The sequence below is a fragment of the Bos taurus genome, chromosome 26 (assembly GCF_002263795.3).
Source record: "Bos taurus isolate L1 Dominette 01449 registration number 42190680 breed Hereford chromosome 26, ARS-UCD2.0, whole genome shotgun sequence".
Classification (NCBI taxonomy): Eukaryota; Metazoa; Chordata; class Mammalia; order Artiodactyla; family Bovidae; genus Bos; species Bos taurus.
In genome coordinates this window covers 10,987,545-11,000,709 of record NC_037353.1, presented here as the reverse complement: position 1 = coordinate 11,000,709, position 13,165 = coordinate 10,987,545, and the positions used below count along the sequence as shown (strand labels likewise).

The 13,165-nt window shown below is 40.8% G+C and overlaps 1 protein-coding gene across 2 annotated transcripts in view; it reads left to right on the top strand.

Moving 5' to 3' along the window:
* Window positions 1-13,165, top strand: part of LIPA (lipase A, lysosomal acid type) — a 129,428-nt gene that overhangs the window by 81,116 nt on the left and 35,147 nt on the right. The window contains 3 exon segments of one of the 2 annotated variants that reach the window (NM_001103323.1): window positions 5,906-5,946; window positions 9,578-9,689; window positions 12,590-12,707. In NM_001103323.1, coding sequence (NP_001096793.1) covers window positions 9,579-9,689; window positions 12,590-12,707 — 229 coding nt within the window. In that variant the 5' untranslated portion in view covers window positions 5,906-5,946; window position 9,578. 2 annotated transcript variants of the gene reach the window in all.

Genomic DNA, 13,165 nt, shown 5'->3' with positions numbered 1-13,165 from the left:
CAATACTTACTACTTATCTCTCAGTAAAATACTTAGTTGTGCCAGGTGTCACCTAAGATGAATTAGAAAGACGTAGATAGCGTCCTTCTTTTCTGCATAAAGAAGTGAGCAGTCTAGAGAATTGTATGCATATTTGCAAGGGGTTATTGAAATATTGGATGTGAGGTACTTAGGAAGACACTCATAAGACATGCTTAACAAATATGTTTCCTCCTTCTGCCTTCCCTTAGGAAGACTGTTATCTTGCATCTCTTTGGGAATAAGGAGTACTTCCCATAGGAGGTAGAGGTGAAGGATCATTCTAGGTGATCATATTTTCCTGAAGCAGCCAGGGGTATCAGAAAAGTCTTAGATGATGAATGGAGGTGAAGGGAATACCCAAGCTTGTATTTTTCCTGTGTTGAGTTCTTTGATCTAACAAGGAATATGTTCATTTATTGGATGTTAACATTTGGCAAGAAAATATTTTCAAAAGCTACAGTTGAACTGCCATATTGCTAATATGTCATTTTAAATTTTCCCCAAGATGGGGAAACATCTAGGCTACAGAAACGTCAGTCTCACTTATACACACTTTCATGTCATCTTAAAGGATTGTACGGCTGTCTCCAGAGAAGGTAACACTTATGTTACCAAAGATTTCTTTATCTAATATGTCAGCACCTTTGAACAATGTTAAAAGAATTGTAAAATATTAATTAGAATTAAAAAATTCTTAAAGGAGAGCCTATGTTAGACCTACAAGTTTTATTTCAGAGACTTTATCCTAATGGAATTACCATGGATAAGTAGGTGATATTGGTTTTTAAAAATAACTTAAACATACAACAAAGGAGATTTGTTAGTAAATTATTGTGACTCCAAATAACAGTATCATACATGTAGCCACTAAAAATGATTTTTAAAATGTTGAATGACATAGAAAGATTTTCAATATTAAGTGGGAATAAAGCAGACAAATAATATATGTGGTCTGAGCCCAGTTTTGTAAAATTATGTATGCAGAGGAGAATAGGGTTAGATGCTATACACACAAGTGGAAATACATTGAACCTATATGATAACTAGAAGCCACTAATAATAAGATAAATTGTATTTATAGAAAGGAATTTACTGTAAGAAAACATTAAAAAAAAAACGATTAACTAGCATTTATTGAGTGCTATATGCCAGACCAATTTTAAGTGCTTTACACATATTATCCTGTCTAAACTTTGAAATGGTCTTTGACCCTTCTAATTTTATTTTACAGGTGATAAAACTGAGAAAAAGAAGTTAAAAATCTTGCCCAAATTTGCACAGCTAACAAATTGTTGATATTGGCTTGAACTTGAGTGGTCTGACCCCTGAGTCTGCACTCCTGACCACAATTCTGGACTTCCTCCTACTTTGCCAACATAGAATATAGAAAGATCATGTGAACATTATGTTGAATTTCCCTCTCTGGCTCCACTTTTCATCCTTTTCCATCCAGCCTTGTAAAGTGGGAAGATTATGGAATGGACTATATTAACAGGTTCCTTGATCCTCCAGCTACTGGCTGGGTTTTGTCAACAGGGAATGCTTTGCAGAAGACTGAAGGGAGGGAGATGGTGATGGCACAGGGTTTATTTCTCTCCCTGCTGAGAGGCTAAGGGCTGTGTCATTCTGAAGAAGGATTCTGTTCCTTTCACGGGGGCTTCTATGAGATGCTTTCCTTCCATTTTCCGGTAACCATCTCATCTCTTTGGGCCTAGGGATGGCTAACAACTGTGCCATCTTGTGATTCTCCTATCCAACCACAGTTAAATTGCCCCTTTGTAAATCAGCTCTCTCAAACATCCCATTTTAAGTGTCCTAGTTAGAATCCAAACTGATGCAAGGTGTGATCTCTGTTTTTAAAAAGCTGACATAGAGTACTTGGGGCATATACCTCAGGAACAGGAAAGCTGAAGACTGTATAAAAAGAGATCATCTGTAGGAGTAAGGTTGATGGTTACAAACTAAGGTGTTTTAAGTTGCATATTCCTGGCCACCTGCATCTTATTCTCCATTCTTATTTTCCTCTTTAGCTGTAGAGATGTCTGTAAAGCATGCTGCATGGCGATCAAGATGCGCTCTGAAGTTTTGCAATCTCCGTGTCAGAAGTAATTATAGCAAAGTAATTCTCACACTGGTTTTCAGAGCAATTTACAGAGCTTGTGACACGCATGGACATTGAATCATAGAGCATTTTATAGACAACTCTTTATTTGGAACAGATTCACGAGGTCATTAGATAGGACCTCTCTAGAAACAGAAACACAAAATAGAAGCTGAGACAGACTTGAGTCAGAATGTTTTATGGACTTATCTTCTGCTCAAGATAACATAAAGCTATAATAATACAGTTCCTTCCCTGCTTTCTCAGTCCTCTAATGTTGAGACCTTTCTCATTAACTACTGAACTCTTACAAGTCTGAGCAGAACAGATGTTTGAGGACTTGCAACTTCTGAGACGTCAATAGCCAAACACCACAAGTCATGACCTGGTCACTCTTCCACTCCCTTGAGGCATCTGCCTTTTTCTGTTGTACCCAACAGATTGACGGTGATAATATACAAAAGTTTTATCTCTCCCTCCCTCTCTCTCTCTCTCCATATATATATATATATATATTTTTTTTTTTTTCTTCGAAATTTGAGGCAAGGACACAGCCTTTAATTCTCTGCTCTAACAGCTGAGTTCTGACTCACATAGGAAAGGGTTGGAGGAGGAGGTGGAGAGTAAGAGATTCTAGAAAGTCACTTGCACAAATAAGGAAAAAGCCATCAGATCATCTCTTAAAGCTAATGCTGCATCTGCTAGTTCTGTCTATAGTTGCTTCTTAACTATATTCAGATCTGTGCTTTCTATAAAATGCAAATAAATTCTGTAATACTTGAAAAGACAAATTTCATGAGTGTAATTGTGAGATTGGCTTGTCTGGAACTGACTGGCACTTAGAATTGACACTGATTTCCATATTCCCAGGGTTTACAGTTAACCAGGATCTTGTGGAAGAATTCAGGACTGCTGACCACTGTAGCCTTTATTCAGGTCTCAGTCTGCTCCATTTCACTCCTTTTCTCCTGAAGATCCCAGGGATTTAGCCTGGTTCTTCTCTGGTTTGAAAGATTCTTTCTCTATAATAAAATGAATGGTACAGACAAAAAATGTAATTGCCTACTGTCCCTCTACTTTAATATTGCCTTTTTTCATTTGTCTGAAATGTCATTTTCATTTCATTTGTCAAATGATTCATTTGAACCATGAATCATTTTAAAAATGATAATGTTACGGAACTCCAACAGAAACTTGTGGATTATACTGTGACAGGTGGTATTGAAGAAGCTGCAGACAAATTGTTAAAGATATCAGCACAATTTCATTGCTTAAAAATATCATGTGTTTTATAGAACAACTGCAAACTCAATAATAACCAATATTAGAATAAGAACGTTTCCAAATTCGTAAAAGCCAAAGTTCTCAGAAGGATTTATGTGACCATATATACATAAGGCTACCCTGTTCATCACCAACTCCCAGAGCTTGCTCAATTCATGTCCATCAAGTCAGTGATGCCATCCTCTGTCATCCGTGTCTCCTCCTGCCTTCAATCTTTCCCAGCATCAGGGTCTTTTCCAATGAATCAGTTCTTCGCAGAGATGGGAATCAATCTTCAAGAGATGGGACCACCAGACCACCTTACCTGCTTCCTGAGAAATCTTTATGAACGTCAAGAAGCAACAGTTAGAACTGGACATGGAACAACAGACTGTTTCCGAATTGGGAAAGGAGTACATCAAGGCTGTATATTCCTATCTCTTGAAGATGGGAATACAATCTTCCCTCATAGCTCAGTTGGTAAAAAATCTGCCTGCAATGCAGGAGACCCTGGAGAAGGGATAGGCTACTCACTTCAGTATTCTTGGGCTTCCCTTGTGGCTCAGCTGGTAAAGAATCTGCCTGCAATGTGGGAGACCTGGGTTCGATCCCTGGGTGGGGAAGATCCCCTGGAGAAGGGAAAGGCTACCCACTCCAGTAATCTGGCCTGGAGAATTCCATGGACTGTATAGTCCATGTAGTCACAAAGAGTCAGACACGACTGAGTGACTTTCACTTCACTTCACATACATAAATGATGGGCTCCCCCATCCTTACCCCCATCCCTGCCATCCTCTGAATCTCTAGCTGGTATGCTCTGCTGCTCTGATATTGACAGGGCAAGCTCCCTATTTCCTTCAGCTTGACTCAACCATCCCCTTCTATGTGATAAAGTGAAAAATGGCCTGCTTAAGAGTTAAACTATTAAGAGGAAATGGAATAGGGAGACCAGAAATAAACCCACACACCTATGGCCAATTTATTTATGACAAAGAAAGCAGGAACATACAATGGATAAAAGACAGTTTCTTCAACATGTGGTGCTGAGAAAACTGAACAGTTACAGGCAAAACAATGAGATTAGGACATTTCCTTCATATCATATACAAAAATAAACCCAAAGTGGTTTAAAGACCTAAATGTAAGACCTGAAACCATAAACCCCTAGAAGAGAACATAGGCAGAAGATTCTTTGACATAAAATCACAGCAATATATATAATATATATAACATTATAATTATATTTTATATATGTGATCTTTCTCCTGAAGCAAAGGAAACAAAAACTTAAAAATGGGACCTGATTAAACTTAAAAGCTTTTGCATAGCAAAGGACATCACTGATAAAAGGACAATCTATGGAACAGGTGGCAATAGTTACAAACGATATGGTCAACAAAGTTATGTTGCTTTTTCCTGAATACCTTCCAATGGCTTCTCTTCTTGGTAAGAAGTAATAGAGTCATTCCAGTTGGTCCCCAAGGCCCCCAGTTACCTCTAGGACATCATGATCTACTGCTCTCCACCTCCCACTTTCTGTTCCAGCGACACTGACCAAATTCCGCTTATTAAACACCACTAAGAATATTCCTGCCGCAGGACCTTTGCACTTGCTATCCTCTCATCTCAGAATGCTCCTTCCCAGTATCCACATGGTTCGAAATCACCTTCTTTTTGTTTGTGCTCGAAGTGCCATCAGAGGGTCCTTTCCTGATTACTTTAGACATAACATAGCACCCACCTTCATTATCTCTTTATTGTTCATCATGGCATTTTCACTACTTCATTTTTATATTTATTCATGATGTCTCTTCCCATTAGAATGTAAGCAGGAGATGACGGTTCTTGTTTGGCTGCTATACCCCTAGTATCTTCAAAAGTTAAAGTGTTAGTCACTCAGTCGTGTCCGATTCTTTGTGACCTCTGGACTGTAGCCCACCAGGCTCCTCTGTCCATGGAATTCTCCAGGCAAGAATACTGGAGGGGGTTGCCATTTCCTTCTCCAGGGGATCTTCCCAAGCCAGGGATCGAACACTGTTCTCCCGCATTGCAGGCAAACTCTTTATCCACTAGGGCATTTTAGTAATAAAAATAAAATGTACAGCAAGATTGCCCTGCCTCAGGCACGCCGCTGAGGGATTCATAAGTAGCATGTAATTACATCTACAGAGCCCACGTTCTCTGTGGCAGGGGCGGAGCTTAGTGGCTCTGCAGGAGCTCCTGCGGTGGAGCCCACGCAGCCTACTAGACCCGGCCGGCGCGGCCAGTGGGTGGAGCTGGTGATCCGCTCCGCCCGGGAGCCGGCTGCGGGACGCCGCAGCTCTCGAGCGCGCCCATGGCGCATGCTCCGCGGGAGCCGAGAGCCCGCTCGGAAGCGAAGGAGTCTCCGCTGCACTTCCCGGCGGCAGGCTGATCTGATTGGGAGCGCTAGAGCCTGAGCCCGGCGCGGGCGCGGGCCCCGGGTCCAGCAAGGCTCCGCCCCCTCCAGGTTCCCTGCGGCCGCCCCAGCCTCTCGAGCAGGCACTGCGGCTCTCGACAGCGGCCCGGGAGGACGGCTGCAGGTGAGTGCCGGCCCTGCTGCACTGCTAGGGTTCCGCAGCATCGGCCTTCCTCCGCGGGCTCCGAGGGCCTCGCACCCTGCCGGGTGCTCAGTCTCACCGCCTGTGAACCTCTGCAGGACCCCTCTGCGCTGGTTCGCGGAGCACCCGAGGACGGGCAACTTTAGCCCGTCCTTCTCTGCGCTGCAGCGACACCCGGGATTTCTGATTCCCAGTTCCCCTACTTCCTCCTCGTCCTTCACTCGCATTAGCTCCGCCAGGCAGCCCCCAGACCTCGCTTACTTTTTAGCCAAAGGCATAGTCAAGGAACGGCTTGATACCTGTCCTGGTGAATATCCCGGAGATACTATTTAACCACTGGACATTTTGCTTCCAGTAATAAACCTGGGTCAGCATCAGTTTCCTGGAAAAAGGATTTAACGGTACTGCAGAGAGTTGTTGGAGGCGTAATGAACATAGTAGGACCGAAGCGCTGCCTGCGAAATCTGGAGCATAGCAAGAGCTTAAATGGGAGTCAAAATTACTAGTGTTGTTCTTATTGTTAGCTGAATAACAAGCTGCTTTGGAGCTTATCTTTTCTTCAGCTACTGAACTCTGGACTGCCCCAATCCTGTTTTTCAGAATCTGTTCTGTGTCCACCCTTTGCTGGGTCCTGGGAGTTAAGAGTTGACCCAGAGACTGGCTCTGCCCTCAGGCTGGTGTAAAATGAAGACAGACAAGTACTTAGTTGGGCTGTTAACAGTACCAAAAGAATTGAGATAAAGTTGCAGAGCCCACTGAATCCATCTTGGAGGAGGCTTTTTCTCCTTGAACTTCTTAGTCATCATCCTATGACAGTTACTTGACTGATAGGTTGAGAAACTGTCCAGTGTTTTGTTGGAGGGAAAAATCAGTTGGATGATTTTTCTAGTTGAGTAGCTTCAGATGTTATCCTTCTGGAGCTTTCTTTGCAGACAGCTGCCAAGGCAATGGCAACCCGCTTCAGTACTCTTGTCTGGAAAATCCCATGTACAGAGGAGCCTGGTAGGCTGCAGTCCATGGGGTCCCTGGAGGTCGGACACAACTGACCGACTTCACTTTCACTTTTCATTTTCCTGCATTGGAAAAAGAAATGGCAACCCACTCCAGTGTTCTTGCCTGGAGAATCCCAGGGACGGCGGGGCCTGGTGGGCTGCAGTCTATGGGATCGCACAGAGTCGGATACGACCGAAGCGACTTAGCAGCAGCAGCAGCCCCAAATCCAGGAGCATTGGCACTGACTGGAAAAGCAGCTGCCACCGGAGGTGTTACTATTTGAAACTGTGGTTACAAACTTTTTCTTTTCTTTTTCAATCTACTTGGTATTCCCTAGTAATAATAGGCTTTCGGAAGGTTGTATTTATGATAAAGGTAGACCTGAACTGTACAGCCCTTCCTAACCACCATAAAGAAATGCAAACTTGTGACTTTGTCTGTACAGATTCAAGATAATATCTGTTCCTGTCTAGAAATTGCAGGTTCACCACTTCTGGGAGAAATCACTCCATCACCAGCAGGAGATGCATCAGCAGACGGGAGCTAGTTCACTTTTGCAATCATCTGAGAACCAATTTCTTAAGACTTGTGGAATTCTGGGTTTAAGCCCATCTTAAAAACAGCTCTGTTGAATTACTGACATGTAGTACTAGCAGGACATGTTTAGAATGTACATTTTATGCATTTTGATATGTTTATACATGTGAAACTATGATTATTCAACGTCATTAACCCATCCGTTACCCCCAAAAGATTCCTTGTGCATTGGGTACCCCTTTGCAATGCTTACTTCCTGCCCCTCATTTCCCCAGGCAGCCATTTATCTACTTTCTGTCAATAGAGATTAGGTTGCATTTTCTAGAGTTTTATAGAAATGAAATCATATCTATTTATTTGATCTGGCTTTGTAAAGAATCCACCTGCCAATGCAGGAGACACAAGAGATGCAGGTTCAATCCCTGGATCAGAAAGATCCCCTGAAGTAGGAAATGGCAAACCACTCCAGTATTCTTGCCTGGAAAATTCCATAGACAGAGAAGCCTGACGGGCTATAGTCCATGGGGCCGAAAAGAGTTGGACACGACTGAGCGACTGCACACATCATGTGCTTGGGACTGTGGACTTTCACTCACCAGGATTATTTTGAGATTCATCCATGTTATTTATGTGCATTCCTTTTTATTGCTGAATAGTATGTATATATCATAATATATTGATCCATTCACCCATTCAGGGCATTTGGGTTTTTCTCGTGTTTGGCTATTGCCCATAGAGCTGTTATGAACATCTTTATACAAGTCTTTGTATTGGGATACACTCATCCATATCTTATTAAAAAATTAATTTATTTATTTTTGTTGGAGGATAATTGCTTTACAGTATTGTGACGACTTTTGCCATACATAGACAGGAATCAGCCACAGGTACACATGTGTCCCCCCATCATGAATCCCCCTCCCACATTCCTCCCTACCCCATCCCTCTGGGTTGTCCCAGAGCACACTGGCTTTGAGTGCCCTGCTTCATGCATCAAACTTGCACTGGTCTTACATATAGTAATATACACGTTTCTATGTTATTCTCTCAAATCATCCCACTCTCTCCTTCTCCCACATAGTCCAAAAGTCTGTTCTTTACATCTGTGTGTCTTTCTGTCTTGCATATAGGGTCACTGTTAGCATCTTTCTAAATTCCATATTTATGCGTTAATATACAGTATTGGTGTTTCTCTTTCTGAGTCTGTATAATAGGCTCCAGTTTCATCCACCTCATTAGACTGACTCAAATGTGTTCCTTTTTATAGCTGAGTAATATTCCATTGTGTATATGTGCCACAACTTCTTGTCCATTCATCTGCCATCATTCATATCTTTAAGGGACTATATTTATTTTAAAATATATGGGAGGCTGGGGCTGTAGTCCCACTTTTGCCTCTAACCATCAGCGTGTCCTTGAAAGAGTCACTTCATTTTGCCTTTAATATCCATCCCCAAGGTCTTTGCTGTGCTGTGATTTTGTGCCATCACTGTTAGAACTGATCCCTGGAGAGGGTCTCAGAAGCAGAGAGGGGCAATCTTCTTTCCTTCTATTTCTTCTGCATGCTCTCGTATTTTTTTCATTTCACTTTTTTCCCCTTGGGTGACAAATTCAAATCCTAACGTGTAACTTTGTGCAAGAAGGGAAGTGAATAACTAGCGAGAATAGGAGCTCATATCAGCTGAACTTCAGAACATTTGAATCACAGTTAGAGAGGAAAAGGTGGGAGGTTAACAGGCTCTGGAATTTTGGGGATCTTCCCTTTTCTTAACGTATAGTCCTCTCTTCCGCTCTTGCTCCAGGAACATTACGTTTAACTTTGTGGTGAGCAGGTGGGTGGGTGTTCTGGGCTCCATGTGTCACAAATTAACTGAGGGTGGTGGGTGGGAGGTTTCCTAGTTAAAAAGAATTCCTGAATTTTTTCTTTGAGGTGTGGCTTGAGTCATTTGTTCCCTATTTGGCCTTTGCCTAACTTTTAGCTGACGTAAACTGGTTCAGAACCTCGTATGGGAGCATTATTTACCAGTGTAATTTTGTGTAGTAAAATTGGTGTGGGCAAATAACAACAGACTGTTTTATACAGAATGAAAATGTGGCTCTGGGGTTTGCTGGTCTGTTTGGTCCTTGGGACCCTGCCTTCCCAGGCATCTGGATGGAAGCAGACACCTGTGGATCCTGAAACAAATATGAATGTGGTAAGTTTCTTAAAGGCGTCTGCTTCTTAAAACGCATCTGTGATCAATGTTATTTCTGAAATCCAGTTACACAGCTACATGAAGCTACAAACTCCATTCTCTTTATATCTCATTGTGTTTTTCATGTTCTCTGAATCTCCAGTTCAGTTAGCTGGACTTTACCCACTAGGTAATGTGTATTTTACAAACCTCTTTTTACTGATGAAATGATATACTTCTTAATAAGATAAGTGATATTTTTAGACATGCATTTCATTTTTAAATCTCACTGATTGTGTTTAAACAACAGTAAAAAAGTGTTAAAACTTCCGAAGAATGTTAATACTGAGTGTGTTGAACAAGGACAGATTACCGGTGTTCATAGTTCAGTACAAAAATCAAAGTATCTGAAAACAATTTTGTTAGAACAAATAAAAATATAATCCGTCAAGTAATGAAAACATTTGAAAGTTATTCGTCTTAAGCAAACAATTAAATCTGGAGACACTTTATTTAGGCATAAAATATCAGGAAAGTGTAGATTGCTACAGAAAACAGCAGGTTTAAAACAATGACACAACTGAAGAACCAGGTAGCTTTGGAGATTTTGATAAATTTATAGTCAAGAGAGTGCGACCTGTTATCAGGGTCTTAAGGTTGCATTTTATCTCTTGTTCCTGATTTCTTCTTTTTAAGGTTTTTTAAAATTAAAAGCATTTTTCTTTTTGAATTTTTTCTGTAAGAATGATAAACTTAAATCCTTTCAAGTGTTTGTGGTAGAGAGAATCACAAGCACTTATTCACATTGTCTTCTGGATAACTGAGTTAGCTGTATGCCACTGAGCTCCTAATTAACAGTTGCCCAATGGATTAAGTGGTACAAACTGCTATATGTAAAATAAAGAAGCTTCAAGGATATATTGTACAGCACAGGGAATATAGACAATATTTTATAATAACTATAAATGGAATTTAACCTTTAAAAATTATGAATCAGTGTGTTGTATACCTGAAACTTATATTAAACATCAACTATCAGTTCAGTTCAATCGCTCAGTGGTGTCTGACTCTTTGCAACCCCATGAACCACAGCACGCCAGGCCTCCCTGTCCACCACCAACTCCCTGTGTTTACTCAGACTCATGTCTATTGAGTTGGTGATGCCATCCAACTATCTCATCCTCTGTCATCCCCTTCTCCTCCCACCTTCAGTCTTTCCCAGCATCAGGGGCTTTTCAAATGACTCAGTTCTTCCCATCAGGTGGTCAAAGTATTGGAGTTTGAGCTTCAGCATCAGTCCTTCCAATGAATATTCAGGACTGATTTCCTTTAGGATGGACTGGTTGGATCTCCTTGCAGTCCAATGGACTCTCAAGAGTCTTCTCCAACACCATAGTTCAAAAGTATCAATTCTTTGGCACTCAACTTTCTTTATAGTTCAACCCTCACATCCATACATGACTACTGGAAAAACCGTAGCTTTAACTAGCCGGACCTTTGTCGGCAAAGTAATGTCTCTGATTTTTAATATGCTGTCTAAGTTGCTCATAACTTTTCTTCCAAAGAGTGTCTTTTAATTTCATGGCAGCAGTCACCATCTGCAGTGATTTTAGAGCCCAGAAAAATAAAATCAGCCACTGTTTCCACTGTTTCCCCATCTATTTGCCATGAAGTGATCAGACCAGATGTCATGATCTTAGTTTTCTGAATGTTGAGCTTTAAGCCAACTTTTTCACTCTCCTATTTCACTTTCATCAAGAGTCTCTTTAGTTCTTCTTCGCTTTCTGCCATAAGGGTGGTGTCATCTGCATATCTGAGGTTATTGATATTTCTCCCGGCAATCTTGATCCCAGCTTGTGCTTCATCCAGCCCAGTGTTTCTCGTGATGTACTCTGCATGTAAGTTAAATAAGCAAGGTGACAATATACAACCTCGATGTACTCCTTTCCCTACTTGGAACCAGTCTATTGTTCCATGTCCAGTTCTAACTGTTGCTTCTTGACCTGCATACAGATTTCTCAGGAGGCAGGTCAAGTGGTCAGAATTTTCCGCAGTTTATTGTGATCCACATAGTCAAAGGCTTTGGCATAGTCAATAAAGCAGAAGTAGATGCTTTTCTGGAACTCTTTTGCTTTTTCGATGATCCAGTGGATATTGGCAATTTGATCTCTGGTTCCTCTTCCTTTTCTAAACCCAGCTTGAACATCTGGGACTTCATGGTTCATATACTGCTGAAGCCTGGCTTGGAGAGTTTTGAGCATTACTTTGCTAGTGTGTGAGATGAGTGCAATTGTGCAGTAGTTTGAGCATTCCCTCAATAAAAAAAAAAAAAAGAAAGAAAACCTAATTGCCCGATGGATCTTTCCTTATGTGAATTTGATCATTATTCCTTTTCATCTTTCCCCCTGGTTTTATTGAAATGTAATGGACATATAGCATTGAATTAGTTTAAGATGTACAAGATAGTGATTTGCTCTGGGTCTATATCATTTTATCTTGTTCAACTCTACCTTGACATTCTAGTGTAGATTTATTGGTCCACTGATTAAAAACAGATTAATATTTTTTATCCTTCATTTCCCAGGATGGGGTCTCTTGAAACAAGGAAAATTGTAGATTACAGAATTAACTGGCATATTTAGAAAAGAAAGAAAGAAGTGGTTATTTGTGCCTGGGAGCCAGGATGGAATCAAAGAAGCCCAAAGCTATGGTAAAATAAGGCACAGTTGGTGCAGAACATGTTAGAATGGTGAATCCAAGGTTTAAGTAAGCATCTGTGAGTAGAATGCAGGGGTGAAACAAGGGGAGGATTTACTCTTGTGATGGAGATTGGCTACTAGATAGAGCAGACTAAAATTTCAGTAATGGTTTCTTAAATAAAACTTGGTCATTGACATTTTGTCTTTTCCTTTGCTCCACAGAGTGAAATTATCTCTCACTGGGGATTCCCTAGTGAGGAACACCTGGTTGTGACAGCAGATGGGTATATTCTTTGCCTTAACCGAATTCCCCATGGGAGGAAAAACCGTTCCGACAAAGGTATGGGTATCTTCAGTGCTGAGACAGGAAAGTTCTGAAAATCTAATTGCATTGCTGGAATTTGGCTGGTTTTTATACCAGTCACAAGTTCAGATTTAACATGAAAACATTGAAATGGGATTGTCTTTTAGATCAAAGTACTCAACATATTAAATTTATGCCAGATATATAAAAACACTTCTTTTAAAGAAGCAAGGACAAGAATCATCTAATTTCATTTTCACTTAAAAATTCAAAGGTCAGGTTTGTTTGAGAATATGCTAAAATATCTCATTGTTATAAGGAAGCATTTTATTTAATAAAGTGATTTGAACATTAAGTAGATAGCTCTTGCTATTTGAAGATTACTTAATTTTTGAGTAGGTAATGTCACATAGTTCAAAAATTGAAGAGAATGAAAAGCTACACAGTAAAATACCTCCCTCCTATTTCATTCTTTACCTCCCCAGTTTTTTTAT